This window comes from Diabrotica virgifera, chromosome 2, assembly GCF_917563875.1.
Source record: "Diabrotica virgifera virgifera chromosome 2, PGI_DIABVI_V3a".
In the NCBI taxonomy this organism is placed as follows: Eukaryota; Metazoa; Arthropoda; class Insecta; order Coleoptera; family Chrysomelidae; genus Diabrotica; species Diabrotica virgifera.
In genome coordinates, this window is record NC_065444.1 from 164,678,195 (window position 1) to 164,700,524 (window position 22,330).

General features: G+C 33.4%; 2 protein-coding genes across 2 annotated transcripts; both read right to left on the reverse strand.

Annotated features, from left to right (window-relative positions):
• Positions 1–7,975: 7,975 nt before the first annotated feature.
• Positions 7,976–9,100, reverse strand: LOC126880847 (uncharacterized). Its single transcript, XM_050644916.1, has one exon. It carries the CDS (start codon positions 9,098–9,100, stop codon positions 7,976–7,978), a length of 1,125 nt encoding a protein of 374 aa, XP_050500873.1.
• A 9,653-nt stretch (positions 9,101–18,753) lies between these two features.
• Positions 18,754–21,184, reverse strand: LOC126879699 (uncharacterized). Its single transcript, XM_050642882.1, has 2 exons — positions 20,781–21,184; positions 18,754–20,482 (listed from the first exon to the last, which is right to left on the reverse strand). Exon 2 carries the CDS (start codon positions 19,558–19,560, stop codon positions 19,039–19,041), a length of 522 nt encoding a protein of 173 aa, XP_050498839.1. The 5' UTR covers positions 19,561–20,482; positions 20,781–21,184; the 3' UTR covers positions 18,754–19,038.
• Positions 21,185–22,330: the final 1,146 nt, after the last annotated feature.

The following is a 22,330-nucleotide window of genomic DNA, read 5'->3' on the forward strand; positions in this document are numbered from 1 at the left end:
TATTATATATTACCTAATATAAAAAATATTATTTTTTACATTTTTTACGATTATTTTTAAAATTTCTCATTATAACTTTTTTTTTCTTGTACATGAATATACTATCTATATATTGCGCAACAAAGAAGGCTTACTTTCTGTTCTTTAAAATGGTGTATCACCTATATTTAAATACATAATGGAAACCGAGTGATTCTTTGATATTTTTTTACCTGTATTATTTAAAATTATTTTTTTTTACAAAAATTACATAAACATTAGTCTTAAAAAACATCACTTTAGTTAAAATTATTTAATCGTTGACATTTAAAAATTTTTTAAAATCAAAGTCCATCTCTTCGTTAGCATTGGTTTCAATATCTTCCTCTGACACCTCAGTTATCTTAGAGTTCCCACAATTAGTACCCATGCACATGCACCCTTTGCAGAATATTGAACAACTAATTCCTAAGTTCCTACAACCGCAGTTTTTTGTACATCCCTTGGTACATTTACATGCTATTTTTTCAAGCAAAGCTAGTGGTGCAGTAAATATTGGAATTAATCAATATTTTGAAGTTTGCCCTGCCGAGTCAAGTGGATCCAAAGTATTACCTATAAAAAATAAGATTCAATCATAACACACAATCACATAAAAATGTTACAATGAGGAATTTAAAAAATAATCCTTAAATCAAATATCGTTGAAAGTACTTATTACCATTTGAAAAAGCATATCTTATTCAAAAATAACCCTAGAATTTTTTATGATTCATATGATTTTATGATTTTATGATTTTATGATTTTATGATTTTATGATTTTATGATTTTATGATTTTATGATTCATATGATTCATATGATTTTATGATTAACAACATTTTAAAGTAAACAGAATAAGCTTTCTTTTTTATTATATAATATATGCCATATAGAAAAAAAAGTTATAATGGGAAATTTAAAGTAATCGTAAAAAATATAAAAACTCGTTAAAAGTATAAAGTCTTGAAAAAGATAACTTCTTTAAAAGAAGTCGTACAACATTATACAGTAGACCATTTTAAAGGTAATTGATTTCTATTCCTCTTACATGTACCATTGCATATACCTAAAGTTACGTTGAAATAAGTTACAGAACAATATTTGCGAAATAACAAGGAAAATTGCCCAAAATTGCTATGACTGGCGAACTTTGAAAAATTATATTTCGAAAATTGTAAATCCTAATGACCTCTACTAAACACCATTTGAAAGAGAAAATATGTAAATTTTTTTTCTGTGAAGTAATGTCTATACCTATATCCCCGTGGACAAAAGTTATGGGACAAAAAACAAAATTTCTTTCGTTTGGGGGTCTTTGTGCTTTTTCTTTTCAATATATTTTTGTAAAAAAAGTATCTTTGACTTTAAAAAGTAATATTTAGATAGGAAATTTAACCAGGAACAATTTTTATGTAGACGTGTTTGTACCAAAAGTTCATAGAAATCGCCCTAATGTAACCTGTGCCCAGGGACTAATTCACCCATTTCTCAAAAACGCACCCCTTTAAATGGTAGAACTCCGCGGTTTTTTCATATATAGAGATTCATTGAACATATGAAATAATAAAACCCCGTTAACGTTGTAGTTCCTTTCTATAGTACATAATCAATAGCCTAATATCCCAGTCAACAAATATTTTTCTTTGCCTATTACGATCAGCACACCCAGGAAAGGCAGTGAATTGGGCTCACCAAAGAAGTTACAGAAATGCTACCAAAGTTCAAAGAAAGCCAATCCACAACAATACGTATTTTTTATACTCAAATCCAGGGCCACCGAGAGGAATGAGCGCATGAGCGGTCCCCCGCAAAAAGTGAAGAGCGAAAGAAATGGTTTAATTAAAAAAAAAATAAAATTATGAATAATAAATAATAACAGACATTTCAAATATAAATTTTATTCAATTTTGATTATATTTATAATAGGGAAAACTTTTATAATACAGGTGCTTTTTGAGTTTTCATATTGAAAAAATGTCTACAATTTTCAATAAATCGCTTGGTTTTACCAAATCATGATCAATGCATCAAGTTGCTAAGAGAGTTAACAGATTCTATTTCATTGCAGATCTCATAGCATTTTTAATGCGAGAAAGACTACTAAAAGTATCTTTCCTCTTCAGCGGGTTAAATTGCTTCATTATTATTGCTTAAAAAATCTATGACAATATTAAACATTTCACAGTGAAATATTTCGTCGGACTCAAAATTTTCAGTCGTGTCACTACTAGACTTAGGCAAATCATCAAAAAATCTGGCAAGCTTCTTGCTCAGTTTTTACAATAAAACAATAAAATATATTTCAAAATAGAGGTCAAGCTCATAGTCGAGTGTTAATTAAACGAATTATGCACATAAAGTGGAAAGCCAAACAAAAAGGGGAAACATTTATTTGCTCTGGTCGACGTCGGGCCCCTTACATCGCCGAGCCCCGGTAAAATGTACCGGCTGTACCCCACTCTCGGCGGGCCTGCTCAAATCACAATGTAAACATCAAAGAAGGAATCATCCGATAGAGACCAAAATACCTTTTCCAATGAAAAGGCATTTCCCTGCGATTTAACTACCCATTGTTATTTACAAACAATGAATTCCAAAAGATATAAGAAAAGAAACAACAAAACAACGGAAGAAATCCACCTATACCTAAAAAAGAGACTCTGACAAAAATACCACTTGCAAAGGGCTTATCAGAAAAATTAAAAAGGATAGGTAATAAGTACAACATATATAAAACAGTGCTAACATGCCTTATATGCCTACGGCTTCTAAATTCTGGATAATATTTCTCCACTCTTTTCGGTCCTCTGCACTCTTTCTCCAGTCCTTCAACCCGATTTCTTCTAAATCCCTCTATGCAGCTTCTAACCATTTCTTCCTTGGGCGACTTCGTCTCCTTTTTCTTAATGCACTGTCATTCAATATTCGTTTGACGTTTCTATTTTCTGTCATTTGAGCAATATGTCCCAGCCATCTAACTCTTTGGGCTCGTATTTTTGTCGTTATTTTTGGTTTCCATACATCCTCATTACTTCTTCGTTCGTTCGTCTCCTCCAGGTTTTCTCCGCTATCTGTATACCTCCAAAAATCTTTCTCAGGACCTTCCTTTCCCATATTTGTATCTTCTTCTCCTCTTGTTGTTTCATTACCCAGTTTTCGCTGGCATACAACACTGTGGACCATATTATCGTTTCATACATTCTGATTTTCGCGTTTCTTGATATACTTTTTGCTTTTAGTATCATGTTTAAGGCACTTTCAACTCGACTTTCCTTCAACAATCTTTTATCTATTTCTTTTTCTTCCCTTCCAGTATTGGTTACAGTCACTCTAAGATATACGAATTCTGATACTTCCTTAAATTTATATTCATCTCCTTCTCCTTTCATTTTTATATAGTTATCCTCTTTGTTTATATCTCCTTTCATTACCATGTATTGTGTTTTTCCTTGGTTGATTTTTAATCCATACCTTTTTGCTTCCGCTTCGAACTTTTGGAAGATTTTTTGGAGGTGTTTTTCCCAAAAAGAGACTCAAAGTTGACAAAAATACCACCTGCAAAGTGGATTATCAGAAAAATTTAAAAGGATAAGCAATAAGTACAACATAATAACATTTAAAACAACTAACAGAGTCAGACATAATATCCTGTCCAAAACTAAACGGAACAACCCACAAGAGAGGTCAAAGAAATTTATTTACAAAGTATCATTGAATGCAACAATGTCTACGTGGGAGAAACTGCAAGACCACTAAGCGTCAGGAATAAGAACATAAAACATACACCAAAAACACGGATCTATACAAATAACTGATATGCAAACATGCCTGGGATGATGAACACAGACCACAGTTGAGAAATGCACCAACAATAATGACGAAAATAGACATGAAAAAAAAATCAAAGAAGTAGCCCTCATGATGCTAAATGAAGAAAAATGTGTAGCAAATCCATCAGACTTTGGTTGCCAATACTTAAAGAAGAAGTCAGCAACAAAAACATACCAACTATATAGGTAAGAGACAGATATCTCTATCATAAAGTACACATATGCAACACGCAATATATAAAAACCTAACTTACAATTTTTTACCCCAAAAAACTCATTATTACGGACATACCCAAACATAGAATTATTTATATAACACACAGAATTATTGCACAAATACACAGTGAAATCAGAATTTGCTGTATCACAGAGCATAAAAATGTCGAACCTTTCATCTTTCCAGCCAAAGCTGAGTATTACCTACAACCATCATAGTCAAAGTACAATATTTATTGACTGGGATATAACATTACCCCAATAATAACAACAATTGGCGGTTGTACACACTTTTTCAACAAATTTCCTTAATTTTCTTTTGATAACGATTTACGGAGTGGAAATCGAAAGGTTAAGTATTTTTAGATATGTAATTGTAATATTCTGAGACAGCGATACTTAACCCTTTTTTTCCCTTGGCCACATAGTAGCTATTGCCACAGCTTGCGGGTCGCAGCCTAGGTGAAGTTATATACAGTATGATACAAATGAAAGAAATAAATTCGTCATTTCGTAAATTGGCGACTATAAGGAAAAATCCTGGAACAGGTCGATTTTTTATTTTTAAATTATGATTTATTGACATATATGTTATACTAGTGACGTAATCCATCTAAGTGTGATGACGTAATCGATGATTTTTTTAAATAAGAATAGCGTTCGTATGCTAAATAGTTCGTTTGAAAGTTTATTCAATGCTCTATTCAGGAATTTAAACTTTTTTTGCATATTTCATTTTTGAATCAAGCAAACAACGTGAAGGGCAAATAAGCGTAACTTTTGAGAGTTTTATAGTTATTCGGTACTATTTTCCTCCATTCTCATATTGATTTGCCTCTCTTTTTTCTTTAAGAATTGCCTCCAGATTTGTATAATCTTTAAAATCAATTAGTTTATCTGAAAACTTTGCGCTATTAAATCCCAATGCTGCAAGTTGTGTAGTAGCGGCTACTTCTAAGTGCAAGGGATTTTCCACTAATAGAAGACATTTCCTAATTTTTCGCAAATCATTAAATCTTTCCTGAAATTCATCGCTTGAAAACTAAGCAATTAGAAATATTTGCAAAGTTTTCTGGAGATACATCAATTCCATCTTGTTGACATTTTGGCTTTTACCAATGCCGAAAACTTATACAGATTTTCTATATTGATTTCCTCTATGTACCTACATATTTAGCTTGTCCTCGAAAGCAAATACTTTATCCTTCAACTGAGAAATAATTTTATGTTTACCTTTTAATTTGTAAACGACGGACGATTAAATTCGCCAAGTTTTCCTGTTATGTGGCAAATAAATGTTAAAAGCCACCACCAAATATCTTACTCAAGTTCAAAATAATTTGATCATTTACAGGGCCTTAAGTTAGCCTTCGGGCCACATAAAAAACGCAACAGGGCCGCATGCCTCCCGCGGGCCGCTGGTTGAGTACATATCACTGTTCTAAGATATGTAATTGTCACTACAAACCGACTGTGGCTAATCTCATATAAACATATCATTTAGCTTAAATTTATTTGGTGCATACTTGTTTATTTTCTGTTTTCATACTATTTGTATTAGGCAGAAAATATGTTTAATATTTTTATTCAGATTTAAGCTAAGAGGCTCTCACCCTCTTGACCTTCACAAATTGTCTGACCACCTACATTTTCTCTACTTGCATGGTTTTATAAAGACGTTTGCCAAGACACTAAGACACATAGGGCCGGTTGTTCGAACGCTAATCAAAAATGATCATTATCAAATATTTAATTACTGTCACCAACTGTCAATGTCAACTTTGCTTGGGTTGCTGAAAACTTAACTATGGATTACAATTATGAAATTAGTTAATCAATTTTGTTAATAATTGTTATATTAATTGATTAACTAATCTCATAATTATAATCAATTATATTTTCAGCAACCCAATTAAAGTTGTCATTGACAGTTGGTGAAAGTAATTAAATATTTGATAGTGATCATTGTTGATTAGCGTTCGAACAACCGGCCCTAAGCTTCTTGATGTTCTCTAAAGGTCTCTGAATGACACGTTCTTTGACAGAAATATAGGTTAGGTTAAGTTGGCTAGGTATCGTCTAGCTAGACACTTTTCATTCTTCACTGTCACCTTATTTCTATCTCAAGATCTTTATAATTGACGAATTTTTCGTTCTATTTAACATGCAGATTATTGTTATTGTTTATCGCCAAATCAATAAACGTTGTTGATTTAGTTAGTTTCTTAACTAGAATAAAATCTGATCTACTATGTGCCACTCATTAGTCTGCTATTACAGGACAGTCCCAGTAGTGATTGTGGTTGTCACTATATCGGGGTGATATCTGTAATAATGAAGATAGTCAGTATGGGAAAGTTTCAGTCTAATGGCTATCTCCTAAAGTAATATCTTTCCTAATGAGTCATGTCGCCCCTTATATTTAGCTGTATGTAATAATGTAGTATAATTATTTGACAGCCTTTTGTGATAAATATGTTATATGATTTTCTGGGCTCAAAATTAATATCGATGATCTTTCTCCTGAAGTTTGTTGACGATATAAAGCAAGTAGTTTTTTACTTTTACACTTTCATTGTCAGTATAATTCAGATATTATCATTTAAGTTACAATATTTTAAAGGACCTTAGAGACCATCGGATTTCAATGCAAAGGTCAACTACGATTTTATTCCTTATGTATTTTTGTGTACTGGATATGCCCTATAAGTTAAATAAAGAGAAAACAAAATTTAGAATGAAACCGGTTAGTTTTTCTGAATATTTTATTTACCGTAACTTTTTCAAGATAAAATCTTTCGTGTTCACGACCTGCCGTCAGGGGCGGCTCCAGGATTTTATTTTTGGGTAGGCAAGCTACCGGGGGGTCTGGAATACCCCCCAGCTAAAAGGGGGGTCTGGGGGTCCTCTCCCAGAAAATGTTTTGGAAATGACAAACGAAATTGTGAGTTTTTAGGCTCTCTCTGACTTAATTTTCCAAACAACTTGTTAAGTGAGTTAATGCCTAGCTGGAGGTAACAATTACACTAATATATATGTATTTTCCAAGAAACTTAATGTAGGCCTACCTCTATAGTCTAGTCTTATGTTATAAATTTAATAAACTTACCGGTACCTGATACAGAACTCTATTAGGGTAAGTGCACTACAGTAGGAAAAATGAAAGAATACCCATGAACGAACATATAAAACACGTTGTATTTTCTTGTCACCGTGTCACACAAAAAATTGGCCAGCGTAAGTACATGTAATAATTATTGTTACATGTACTTGCACTGGACAATTTTCTTTGTGACACAATGACAGGAAAATACAGCGTGTTTTATATGTTCGTTCATGGGTATTCTTTCATTTTTCCGACTGTATGTATATATAATTTATTTAGCCTAATTAGTATTATGAAATAAAAACGACAAAATCAAATTGACGAGGCAAATCACACAAAATGTATTACACAAGTTAGTTATTCTTACAGTGTTCGAAAAAGAGTTGTACATATTATTTTAAAATGTTTAATGAATTGTTTAATTGAACCTTCTATTGAACAGAAAAATGTAACTGATGGAGTTCATTTGAAAAGGAACTTTAGTCTTCTCCCTTTTTAAGCGGCGAATTCGTCTACAACAATTTCAGGGTGACATAGGAGATTGTAGCTAAGTTCTCGTTCTATTGAAATCACTCCCAAACTGTGAAGTCTTTGCCCCATCATTGTAGATCTTAAGCAGTTTTTAATTCGTCTCATCGATGAGAAACTTCTTTCAGCTGTCACCGAACTTACAGGCATCACTAGAACAACGGATACTATATATCTCAACTCATTGAATGAACCGAAGGAAAAAAGCTCTTTATACAAATCTTCTGTACTTTTACATTTGGAAAACATAGATTTGCCTAAGTCACACTGTGCTTTTAGTTGAATACAAAACTCTTCATCTTTTCCCCAAAATTTAGCAAAGGAACACAATTCTTTTGGATCCAGAAAATTTTGTGAGTTGGGTTACATGATGATATGCAAGCTAGAAGACTTGAATTTTCTGAGAATCTCTTTTCCATTTCTTCTGAAATATTATCAACTATGCTAAAGAGTTCTGCTTTAAATTGAGTTTTTTTAGAAACACTTTCATCATTGCACGTTGATTTCCCTTTTCCGGTAGTTTCAAAAACTAAAAAGTCAGATAGACTGCTGGATGGCGTCTGCTTTCTTATAGGTCTGTTTTCCACACTAAAGTCACTCACACTTCCTTGAACTTGAAAAATGTCTTGAGCTTTTTTGTATAACTCTTCAAACTTGTCATCTGCTCGCATCTTACATAGACTTTCTATTGTTGCTTTAATAAGTCTTAAGCTTTTCCCAGTGTTAATGTTTGATGACTGTAGTTGCTTGGAAAGTATGTTTAGGTAGCATAAAATTTCGTCTAAGCAAACAAGAAAATAAATTACATCAAAAGAACGAAATTGGGTGAGGAGGCCTTTAGCTTCTGCAGCTTCTCTTGGCTTAGCTTTATTTTGAGCACATTCTTGCAGTGCCACTACAATTGAGCTAAACTGGGTTTTGAAAAAGTTAACTCCTTTGTACTTTGAGACCCATCTTGTGTCGCTATGCTGGGAAACTTTTAACTTCTTGGTCCCACTTTTAGTTTTTACTTCAAATGAGAACAACTCATTGCGTAAAGTTGAGGCAGACTGGAAAGCATATATTGCTTCTAACAGGCCGATAGTATCACCAACGGACTGTACACGTTTACTTACATCGACAAGAACTAAGTTGAGCCTGTGGGCATGACAGTGCACATATGGGCAGGGGTTTCCCGTGATTTCCCTCACTAATGCCTGTACACCGGAAAATTTTCCAGACATAACGGATGCTCCGTCGTAAGACTGGCTGACACAGAGCTGAATATTAAGCCCGATGTGGTTTAAAAAATGTTGTATTTTGTTTGCCAGAGCTAATGCGTCCAGCTTAGTCAATTGTACAAAACCAAGAAATCGTTCTCTTATCCCTGATTCTAAAACGTATCGGCAGCAAATGCTCATTTGTTCTTTATGGCCTTCATCACGAGCCTCCTCAATGATCAAACTATAGACTTTGCTTCCATTTTTAATTTCTTATACAATAATTCTTACTATTATAATAGAAGCTGCAGTCAGAATATCAGCTTGAATGTCTTTTGATGTATATTTAGCATTCTTAGGCATGTTTTTCATATCGTGGTCCAATTTTTCATTTTAAAGACACAGTAAATTAATAAGTTCCTTAAAATTTCCAGAATTGGTCTCAAGAGGCAAACTTTCAGATTCTTCTTCTAATTCTCTGTTTTCGGTATTATCTTCTTCTCCAGACTCTTCTTGTTCAGAATCATCACTGCTATTAGGAATTCCTTTCTGCTCACTCTGGGGCAATCGTGGTTTCACTTCTCGGTGTCCCCTTAAAGCAATATTTTGTCTGGCACAAAATAATGCACTTCTGACGATAGACTTCAAGCACTCTCGATTTTTTTCAATTTCTTTTGCGATTTGATCATTGATTTTGGTAGTAACAGCACCAGTTTTTTTAGAATCAATCCAACCTTTATACTTTGAAATGCACATTTTGTGAGAATTTGACGTCTCGTGTTTATCACACATTTTGCCAATATTTTTCCAATCATTATACCCTGTGTTGATAAGGACGTCATGACTTTTTTGTACTAAAAAATGTCTACAATAAAAACAAAACACTGCATCTTTGGTGATAGAGTACTCCAGCCAAGCAAATTTATCGTACCAAATGCTTTTAAAAGATCTAGAATTTCCACTAATGACCCGCCTAGGAAAATTTGTTCTTGGCTGCGTGGGCCCAGAACTACAGTCAATGCTAATGTCTATGATGACAGGCGGAGCCGCATTAGCTTTGTCCGGTAAGCCTAATGAGGAACGCGGCAGCGTTCCGCCCCGCCAAGTCCTATTAATATTAGAAGTAGAAGTAGGCCTAATGTCTATACCTGTATGAGGCTGCTGACTATGCTAAGGCTCTTCTAACCTGGGCCTTTTGCCTTGGATCACTTTTTAATTGAACCTGCACTTCCTTCACTTTTGGCTTTAGCTTCACAACAAATCTGTCCATCGACATCACGTAAGATAACAGTCACAGCACACCGTATAATAATAATTCACTTCGAAACTCATGAACTGTAAATGCAGACTGACACTGACTGACTGGCAGTGGCACTGTGCTGTGGCTGTGGCAGTGGCAGTGGCGACGTCCAATGAGGGTGAGTGAGAGAGGGAGACTTGAGCGTGCACGAGAGAGTGTGAGAGGGAGGGGGTGGCGGTTCTGTGTAACCTTGAGCCCGCCCGCGCGGCCCTGCTAACAACGCCGGCTGTGTCACTACAGCTCTGGCAGTGTAATACACGGCTCGGCCCATTGCGTGATGTATGATCCACAATTCCACATGCGTTGCCCACAAATTTTGGGTAGGCAGTTGCCTACCCGCTAAAGCCGCCACTGCCTGCCGTTACGCCTTGTTTTGCACATTCCTTATCATGAATAACAAATTTTCAAGTGGCATGAAGGAGTGGCAACATTGCATATTTAGGTTATAATTACTATCTTTAGGATACCAGTAGCCCTTAAGCCAAAATTTTTCGTTGTTTAAATTTTATTATTTATCCGACGCCTTCGTTGTTAATCCTTTCTCTTCTACATCTTACTGCATGCCTTCTCCAAACATCAATTTCCACTACTCTCACATAACTCACAGCTGTATAAAATTATTCTTTTCACTAGAGTCTCATATATCCTCTCTTTCTTTGCTGAAAGAAATCTAATGTAAAATCAATGGGAAAATCTAATGTCTGTATCTAATTAATAAGGTCCGTTCCTTTGTTTTTAGGTGTAATTTTAAGTATAAAAGTACTATTTTAAGCCGTTTCTTTGTTAGGTGTAGTGGTATACTAAGTCGTTCCGTTAAAAAGTGTAGCAAAAAAAGTGTAACACTAGTATAGTTAAATCTATGTACACCTGCTTCTGAGAGGGTGGCTAACTACATTCGTCTTGTGCAGTAACATTCAACCGAGTTTGATAACTGTTTAGCTGTCAGATATGTTTGTCTACAACAAAATATATCTTTTTCTTTTTAGTTTAAGGAGATAGGCGCAACATTTTGGCTCCCATGCATTTTAAATGCTTTGATTTTTTTCGAATCCTGAGAAAATCAACAATTGTTTTTGAAAAATTTAAACGCAGAATGGAAGATTACGTTATTACCGATGGAAGAAAGTCCCTGAAAACTTCTATAATGTTTATTTTAATAAGTTACACAGTGGTGATCAAAAATGAGAAAATTTATTGTGATTATTAAATTTAAATATCTTATTCAAACGAAACTTTTTATTTATTCTGAGTGACTTTCGGCCCTCGGTAATAATTTGGTCTTTCATTTTGCGTTTAAATTTTTCAAAAATATTTATTAGTTTCTCAGGATTCGAAAAAAATTGAACACCATGTCGGTTGTGATATTTTCCAAATCGAACATTCAACATCTTGGTCATACAACGCATTCAGTCGAACAGAATGTGGTGACAAGACAGTGACAAATAAGGTTACTAAATATTTGACACGGCTTCAGAAATATTTCGAGTTGTTAATTAAATAATATTGATAATGCACTTGATAAGTCATTCATTTAAAACGTGAAATTAATAAAAATTTTTGTACATTCTTTATGGAAGATCCAAGCAGAGAATACACCAGGATATATTCCATGATCGAAGTATTTTGTTGCTAAAGAAGATCTTTTCTCGATTATTAGTTTTTATAGTATAGTGTATAAATTATGCTAATCACTGTGAGGCGATAAACTACCCCAGATAATTGAAATAATATGCGAGAATAATATTTCAATCAACTATGATAGCTATCGTCTACCCTAGACTAGCTCAATCTCCCAAGTTGTGAGTTCACCTTGTCCTAATCAAAAACATGAACAATGAAAATGCAGAATGGAGCAAATAAAACAATAATATTTAACTAATCATGTTTATTTTTCATAAAAGACATAATTAAAGTATCAAAAAATAATTTACAAGACCTTGCCGAAACTTTACAGATCAGAGATTATACTTATCGATGGCACTTGGTATCTGTCTGCGGGTTCTTGGTGTCTTGCTGTTGTTCTGCAACGGGCTCTGGCGACGTGGATGTTCTGGCCACCAGGCCTACAGGTGTTGGATGGTTGTTAGGAGTCTAGTTACTGCTGCATTGATGTATCGCCGGCGACATTAGGGGCTCCAGTTTCGGGGAGTCTCCCACGAGGTGAAGGGTTGATCAGTTTTTGCAATATGTCCAGAAAACTAGAATACATACAGGTACATTAGACACCAAGAATAAATGAAAGATATCCTTGCCATTCCAAGAAATAATCCAGAAATGTTGCAGAAAGGCAAGGTTATACAAAATGAATAGTATTAAATAATGTTAGTAGTTAAATAGTTGTGGATTACTACACACATATGAAGATAATAGATAATATAAAAATTTTACCATGTGGTACAACAATAAAAAGTACGAAAATTAAGGTTAGATAGGAACATAAAAAAGATTACGGATATAGGCTTAGAAAAATGTGTACATTTATATTTAAACACTTACCCCAATTAAGAACGTCTGTTTGAAAATGTGGCTATGAGGCCAGACATTGCCTTAAGTAGATTTTAGAATTTAATAAAAAAATATTCTTCATTTTGACAAAGAGAAAGGGTTTGACTTGACATTGACAGAGTTCGTGAGTGGGGGCTTAAAATTTGAAACGAGAGACGACAGTGCAAAGGTGGCTATGACAGTGCGAAGTCACTGTCATGAACCACAGAACGATTGAATAAGAATGTGAATTCTGAGATAGAACAAGAATGTTGAGATATGCCTATAAATACCGAAAGAGGGCGCCAACCAATTTTTAACGGGAAAAAAGGTAAAACAAATAGAAGAGGATTATTATTAAAGAATTATTAAAGAAAATAGAATAAAATAATTATTTGAAAATAAAATAGCAAAGATGTGACGTTTGTAACGTTACACACTCCTACCACCCATCAGAAAAATTTTGAACACAGCTGAGAAATTTTTCTCAAAGAAAACAAGAACAAAAAGTTCTAACCAGGAATAAATATATGTAGTAGTAATCGTTAAGAACAAATCAAAAATAAATACTCATTATAAATTTATTAAGTTAATGAATATATTGAATTGAAATTATGAATCATAAAAAGTTTTAAAGTATAAAGATAATTTTCAGATGTTACTCTGGGGAAAACAAAAAACATTACCCAATGAATTCTAGTATTCATCACACTAAAATTAGTAATTTATAATTAATAATGACTACAGAGAATACCTCTGGAGAGAAAACAAATAAATAAAAAATTATTCAATGAATTTTAGTATTCATTAAACTGAAATTAAATAAGGTACTGTTATAACGTAACCAGTAAAATGGTACAGTATGTTTTTTTAAAAATAAAATTTAATAATTAATATAATATACAGTTTTTGAGGGAAACGCTCAGGAGAATATTCAATTATCCAACATTGAATATTACCCAATGGATTTTAGTATCCATCAAACTAAAAATATTGGAGGGATAAATTTAAATTAATCGGGTATCTGGAGACCTTGGTACTGTACATGGACCATACCAAAGGAGCGATTGAAACCATGTTGGCACGAACGCAGTAGCCCATAACCCACGGTTAAACCACGACAGCGCTCCTCAGAGACGATAATCCTATGGTGCCATGGACCCCCCGACGCCATACCCTGGAGACCATCTACCATTGAAGGAAGATCCAGTGGTACGAATGTACATCTGCACCAAAGCTCAGGCCCACAATAAAAAAAAATAATAACAAAGGGGACAATGCATCTGCCATATTCAGATATGCATTGTTGAAGAATTCTGTCTTCAGAAATTCTTCTTCGGAAGTACAACGACTTCCTTTGCAAGACAACATACTATACACATAGTATGAAGTCTAATTTATAATTATTAAAGTCAAATCAAATAAGTATATACGTTAAAGGCAAATACATAAAGTAAGGCAAATATATAAAATAGAGATAATATCGCAAATAAAGGAATAGTCAAAATGAAGACTGTCAAAAGAAAATGTTGAATGAATCTCAAAAAATATACCAAGTACTCTGAATAGGTTGAGTACCTAAAGTCAGGTAATAATAATAATAATCACATAACAATATGAGTAAAAGCATATAAATAATAAAATGCAAATGTAATTATTGATAAACACCTCAAAAAAAATGTACTAACTGTACTGATATCTCAAATATGACTAAGTTCTACACAAAAGAGTTACAGTAACTGCATAAAACAAGGCCTAAAAGACTAAAAGTAGGTTAGTAATAAAAGAAAGATAATGATACATAATAAATGTTATTCTCACTAAATATAAACCAGGGATCTACACAAAAGAGTAAAATACTGCATAAATATAGTTAACAAAAAATAGAAGAAAACAAGTGAAAGTAGGTATACTACAATCATACTTCAAAGCGCCACAATTCTACACCAGATTTCTAAAAGTAGATATGCATAGAATTGTTTTAACTCCAAAAGAAATAAGAAAAAACTCCTCATCCTTAAAAAATATAAACAGGTTTAACTGTATATCAACTGTCTCGAAGACAAAAAAAAAGGAACACAGATTCATATGATCTGGCCCATAATATCCTCAGAATATCATGTATCCTAGGAAAATAAAAACACTAGGTGTCTATGCAGCAACATATATGCCATAAACAACTTACAAGTGCCGGATGAGGCTCTTAATTGTATCAAAATCAAAAAAATTACCCAAGGTAAAATAATACCAATTTAAACAAGGGTATTGTCAAATGAAAAAGGTTAATATGTTTATCATAATCAGACAAAATGCTATAATATAAAGATATACAATAAGAAATATTGCTTTACCATATTAAACAAAATGATTGAGACTCATCATCACTAGAATCAGTAACATTCAACTTAATATCTTGCACATGAAAATTGCCAAGGTCTTTACCATCTAGATCCTTAAGATTATATACCAAAGGAGATAAAACTTTATTTATAATACATGGAATAAATTTGGGAGCTAATTTAGCAGAAAAATCATCCACAGCTTTTGAAAGAATGGTATTTTTCTTCCAGACTTTATCACCTACATGAAATCTTACATCCCGTCTACGAAGATTGTAGCGTTTAGTGTTGATATTGTAAGAGTGATGTATTCTTTTCTGAACTTCATCAAAGATAGGAGACACATTCTCTAAAGGCTTGGGATCGAACAATTTATTATTGATGTTAACAATATTATTAGATGTTTGTTTAATAGCACCAAAGAATGAACCATCAACAGGAATGTTTCTAGCAAACGTCAAAAATGAAGGAGAAAATTGAGTTACTTCATGTTTAGCTAGACGAATGGCTTGGGCTATTTTAAAAATTTCCTTGTCCCAATCTTTATGATCGTCTTGGATGAAAGATCTGATTGCAGTAACAATCGTTTTATTAACTCGTTCAGTAGGGTTAACCTGAGGGAAGTATCTAGCATTATACCAAATTTTTTGTACCTTGTATTTTTCCATCAAAGTTTTAAAATCATTGGAAACAAATTGTTTTCCATTATCAACTGCAAAGATTTGCGGTACACCAAAAATTAGAAAAACTTGATTTTCAATAAACTTGACAATAGCTTTAGAAGTAGCATTAGCCAAAGGATGTACAAACATAAACTTTGTAAACCAGTCAACAACAACTAAAAGAAAACGATTTCCACTTTTAGATCTAGGATACGGACCAAGTAAATCAGCAGATAAAAACTGAAAAGGAAAATTAATATCACGATATTGTCCCATAAAACCAGCTGGAGGTAAGTTACTAGGCTTACAAGAAGCACAAACTTTACATTTATGAACATAGTTCACAACAAAAGATCTCATTTTAGGCCAGTAATAAAGTTCTGATATCCTAGAAAGGGTTTTAAAGACACCTAAATGAGCAGCTGTAGGATCATCATGATACATATGTAAAATTTCCTTCCTATGTGGAGCAGGAACAAAAATTTTCCATTCTGGAGTAGATTCAGAAAATTTAGATTTAGAAAAAACATGTTTATAAAGAACATTATCTTGAACCTTAAAAGCAGGATATAAATCAGGATTATCTGTAACTTTTGCTATCATATTTTTATACCAAGCATCTGTTTTTAAATCAGACAAATTTAATAGAGAAACTTGAGATGCTTCAGGAATTCTTGAAAGAGAGTCAGCTACTACATTCAAAGAACCACTACGATGAACAACAGTAAATTTGTGACAAGACAGTTTCATTATCCATCTAGCAATTCTAGCAGAAGGATTCTTCATGTTATATAACCACTGCAATGAGGAGTGTTCTGTAATCACAGTAAAGTCATCACTACCCTCAATATAGCATCTAAATTTTTGAATTGAAAGCAAAATTGCTAATAATTCTTTCTCAGTAGTTGTGTACTTTCGCTGAGCTCTAGTTAAAGTTTTGCTGAAGTAAGCAATAGGATGTTATAATCCATCATCCTTTTGAAATAAAACACCACCCACACCAGTGTCACTTGCATCACAAACAAGATAGAAATGCTTGGAAAAATCAGGACTTGCAAGAACAGGAGCTGTTGTAAGAACCTGTTTAATTTTATGAAAAGCTTCATCAGCTTCAGGAGTCCAAGTAATAGGTTGACCTTTCTTCCTGCCTTTCAATAAGTCAGAAATGGGACTGCAAATAGTAGCAAAATTGTTTAAAAACCTACGGTAATAACCAATTAAGCCAATCAACCTACGTATCTGGGTTGTATTTGTGGGTACAGGATATTCCAAAATAGACTGGACCTTACCAGGATCAGTTCTTAACCCTTGATCATCCACTACAAATCCAAGGAATTGCAATGAAGATCTGCAAAACTGGCATTTCTCAAAATTGACAGTGAGATTTGCATCTTTCAAACGTTTGAATAGCATCTTCAAAGTTTTTACATGAGTATCAAAATCTGGAGTTACAACGATAATATCATCAAGATAATAAAAAACATAAGGTTCTAATAAAGGACCTATAACAGAGTCCATGACTCTACACATAGCTTGTGCGCTATTATTAAGACCGAAAGGTAAAACATTAAAACAAAATAAATCTCTATTTTGCACAGAAAAAGCAGTTTTCAATTTGGATTCTTCATCTAAAGGAATTTGATAAAAAGCCTGTTTAAGATCAATAGAAGATATGAACTTAGCATCTCTTACTTTAGAAATAATTGTGTCAATTAAAGGCATAGGATAACTATCAGGAACTGTAATTGAATTAAGTTTCCTACCATCAAAGCAAACTCGATGTGAACCATCTTTCTTTGGTACGAGCCACAATGGCGAAGACCACGGTGTACTAATAGTTAAGGGCTCTATAACTTTGAGTTTAAGCATCTCATCAACTCCAGCATTCAAAACCTTCTGCATAGCAGGAGATAATGGATACTGTCTCTGTTTAATAGGTTTAACATTGCCAGTATCTATATGATGTGTATACAGATGAGTTCTGCCAATAGAATCTGTAGGACCTATTTCTTTAAAAAGTTTAACAACAGAATTAAGTTGAGATTGCTGAATATCAGAAAGATTTTCAGAACTAATGATAGTATTAACTACACAAGTAGAAAAATTTGTTGCCGTAAAAGAAAAATCAGAGAAGTCCAAAGAGAGTTGAAACGACTGAATAAAATCCATACCCAATATCATTTTATGTGAAATAGAAGGAACTACTAACACTTTAAGTGATTGAGTTTTATTCAATAAAGTAACAGGTAACCAAACATATCCTAAAGTACTCTGTATGTTTCCATCAGCAGTAGTGAGTTGAATTGAAACATCATAATTAAGATTTAAATTAAGCTTTTTAAGTAAAAATAAGGAAGGAGAACCAATTATGCTGACATTACTACCACTATCAAGGAGTGCAGAAATTGTTTCATTACCTATAGAAACAGAAATATATGGTCTATTATCATTATTATGAATATCTAATAAAGGACCGGAATTGAAATGTACTTTTGAATTAGATAAATCACTAGAAGAAACAGAAGTACTAGCAGAAGGTAAAATTTCAGATTGTACTGAAGAAAAAGTAGAAGTAGATTTAGATGGAAGTGGTTTAGAAATGTTTACAGATTTTTGTTCGACCCTTTTTGAAAAGTTTTTCCCGGAATATTCTTGCCTTTGCTCGATGTTCCTGGGACAGACGTTTGACTGCTTTGAGGCATGCTGTCTGTCGAAGCGTGTCCTCGCTGGTCGTTTTTTGAGCACCTCATGCATTCCGCAATAGTTACATCCTTCGAGCCACAACCGAAACAAAACGTTCTCTTGGGTTTTCTACAGACATGGAAATTGTGTCCTTTCACATCACAATTCCAACAAGTTGGGGTTGAACGAAGGGATTCTACAGAAAATTTGCTGCGTGAGGAAATTGCCAAAGCAGATTCAAACTTCTTACAATACTTTGTAAGCTCAGCAACTGACTTAACATCTTGGAAAGCAAGAGCTTTAACATATTCAGGAAAAAGACCATTGATAATTTCATCCACCTTTTCAATATCCGAAATAGATTTGGACAACCGGAACATCAAAGATTCCATATGGGAAATATATGCAGAAACTGGTTGTCGTGAAAACTGTTTTGTGGAACGTATTTGTTCCCATAAATCTCTTTCATAGTTATAAGGTAAATAAGTTTCTTTTAAAGAAGTAACTAGATCAGCCCATGAATGAAATTTCTTTTGAGAGAAATTATTATGCCACCAAGTAAAAGCAGCACCTTCGAACAAATCACATGCAGAGATGAATAAATCTTCATCTGTGCAGTTCCTTGAAAATTTAAAAATTTCAATCTGTTCCAGAAAAGGGATTAAAGGTTGTTTACCAGAAAATTTTTTTGATACCCCATTTATACACGGGAACAGGCTTGGAAGGTGATATTGAAGATTCCGAACAATTAAGATTAACTCTAGTAGATGTCATGGGTTGGTCTAGAAGATCAGGTTGTTCTAGAATGTTACACAAAGTACCTTCTAACTTTAACAAATTAAAGCGGATAGCTTTCTTCAACTTTTCTTCCTCTGCGGAAGATGACCGCAAACGAGAAATCCTACCAGACAAATGTTGGAAACGAGAATTGAAGGTTTTATATAGAATATCAGACTTTGTTCCTGTAAATTCAGATATGAGAATCTGAAGTTCAGTATAAGAGGCTAAAGCTTGTTTATAATCAACCTCAAAAGACAAAGGGACCGAAATATTTGAAAAACTGCGGCTACTAGTCTCCTGAGAAAGAAGACCAGTAAGAACTGTACGTTTTTCTTCAATATCATCAGGAGCAGAGACATCTCTAATGTGAAGCTCATATGTCAATTCATTTGTGGTAAGATGTGCAGGTTTCATGTTGAAGAGAAAAAAAAAATTAATAAAAATCAAAGAAAGAATTAAAAGTACACCATCCACAAAAACTGGTTAAGTTGAAAAAAAGAACAGACCATTTAACTCACTATAAAAGTACCATTATAAGAATGAGGAAAAAAAATTATGTAAAAAAGCAACAATGTATTAAATGCAAATTAAATATGCTGAAATATAAGATATATTATAAAAATGGTAATACTCTTTACCCCAAACATTTGAAAAATGGTTAAATATATAGAAAATGCTCAAAAAGTATCAAAAATTTGCAAATACTAAGATGTACTGCAAAACATGAATATAATATTAAAACAGTATTTATTAATGCTTTATTATTTGCTACCGAACTACAAATCCACAGCTCAAATCCTTGAGTAGGACAATTCAAGTTGGGCGCCAAAAGTGAGGCGATAAACTACCCCAGATAATTGAAATAATATTCGAGAATAATATTTCAATCAACTATGATAGCTATCGTCTACCCTAGACTAGCTCAATCTCCCAAGTTGTGAGTCCACCTTGTCCTAATCAAAAACATGAACAATGAAAATGCAGAATGGAGCAAATAAAACAATAATATTTAACTAATCATGTTTATTTTTCATAAAAGACATAATTAAAGTATCAAAAAATAATTTACAAGACCTTGCCGAAACTTTACAGATCAGAGATTATACTTATCGATGGCACTTGGTATCTGTCTGCGGGTTCTTGGTGTCTTGCTGTTGTTCTGCAACGGGCTCTGGCGACGTGGATGTTCTGGCCACCAGGCCTACAGGTGTTGGATGGTTGTTAGGAGTCTAGTTACTGCTGCATTGATGTATCGCCGGCGACATTAGGGGCTCCAGTTTCGGGGAGTCTCCCACGAGGTGAAGGGTTGATCAGTTTTTGCAATATGTCCAGAAAACTAGAATACATACAGGTACATTAGACACCAAGAATAAATGAAAGATATCCTTGCCATTCCAAGAAATAATCCAGAAATGTTGCAGAAAGGCAAGGTTATACAAAATGAATAGTATTAAATAATGTTAGTAGTTAAATAGTTGTGGATTACTACACACATATGAAGATAATAGATAATATAAAAATTTTACCATGTGGTACAACAATAAAAAGTACGAAAATTAAGGTTAGATAGGAACATAAAAAAGATTACGGATATAGGCTTAGAAAAATGTGTACATTTATATTTAAACACTTACCCCAATTAAGAACGTCTGTTTGAAAATGTGGCTATGAGGCCAGACATTGCCTTAAGTAGATTTTAGAATTTAATAAAAAAATATTCTTCATTTTGACAAAGAGAAAGGGTTTGACTTGACATTGACAGAGTTCGTGAGTGGGGGCTTAAAATTTGAAACGAGAGACGACAGTGCAAAGGTGGCTATGACAGTGCGAAGTCACTGTCATGAACCACAGAACGATTGAATAAGAATGTGAATTCTGAGATAGAACAAGAATGTTGAGATATGCCTATAAATACCGAAAGAGGGCGCCAAATAATTTTTAACGGGAAAAAAGGTAAAACAAATAGAAGAGGATTATTATTAAAGAATTATTAAAGAAAATAGAATAAAATAATTATTTGAAAATAAAATAGCAAAGATGTGACGTTTGTAACGTTATAACTGAATATATATTTAGGGAAAAAATAATCATATTAATTCACTGAATTAATAATTTAAGCGATTGTACAAGTAACAGTTATCCAAGAACATTCCATCTCTAAGTTAATGATAACAATGTCATTGTCAACTAATGTTTACATCTCAATACCAGTGAGAATTTTATCACACGTAATTTTCCGTGTAAAGAAAGAAAAAGTAGGGATAACCGTATAATATTTGCGTTTAGATAAGCTTTTAATTTAAATCAAAAAATTTAAACCCAAAAGGTTTTTCTTCTTCTTGTAGTTCCTTCTCCTATCGGAGGTTGGCTATCATCACAGCTATCCGTACCTTATTGGCGGCTGCTCTGAAAAGATCTACTGAGCTACAACTATACCACTCACTTAGATTTCTCAGGAAATTCTTCTCCTACCTATAGATCTTTTACCCTTTATTTTACCTTGCATTATGAGCCTTAATATCTCATATTTCGCACCTCTGGTAATGTGGCCTAAATATTCGAGCTTTCTTGTTTTGATGTTCTTTATCACCTCGCAATCCTTTTGCAGCCTTCTTAACACTTCTGCATTTGTAACTCATTGGATCCATGGTATTTTCAAAATCCTTCTATAGCACCACATCTCAAAGGCTTCCAACTTCTTTATATTTTCTACTTTTAGTGTCCAGCTTTCCACTCCATACAACAAAGTCGAGAACACGTAGCATCTTAAGGCTCTTATCCTCAGCTGCAGAGGAAGGTCTCGATTAACAAACATCTTTTTCATTTTTATGAATGCTATGCTTGTCTTGCAATTTTAATGCGTGTCCTGATTTCTCTGCCCTGGTCATTGTTTTCATTTACCGAAGTTCCCAGATATTTGTAGTTATTTGTAGTTATTCTACAAGTCTTAGTATTTGTAGTTATTCTACAAGTCTTATTGTACTTCTTCTCTAAAAAGTTTTTGGTAATTTAAAAAAATTAATTACCTACAAATTTGTATTTAATTTATTTTTATATTTTGTTGTTTCTAACAAAACCAAAATAACCTAACTTGTCATAATCGTAACTCAAAGGATACCTACACTAGGACGTTGCCACTAGCCAGTGTAGCCTACACTTAACACGTTGACGGACAGAACGTCTA

What these genes read in the sequence shown, in the direction of transcription:
- LOC126880847 (XM_050644916.1), bottom strand. Translation starts at nt 9,100, where the DNA reads ATGAGCATTTGCTGCCGATACGTTTTAGAATCAGGGATAAGAGAACGA.
- LOC126879699 (XM_050642882.1), bottom strand. Translation starts at nt 19,560, where the DNA reads ATGAAACCTGCACATCTTACCACAAATGAATTGACATATGAGCTTCAC.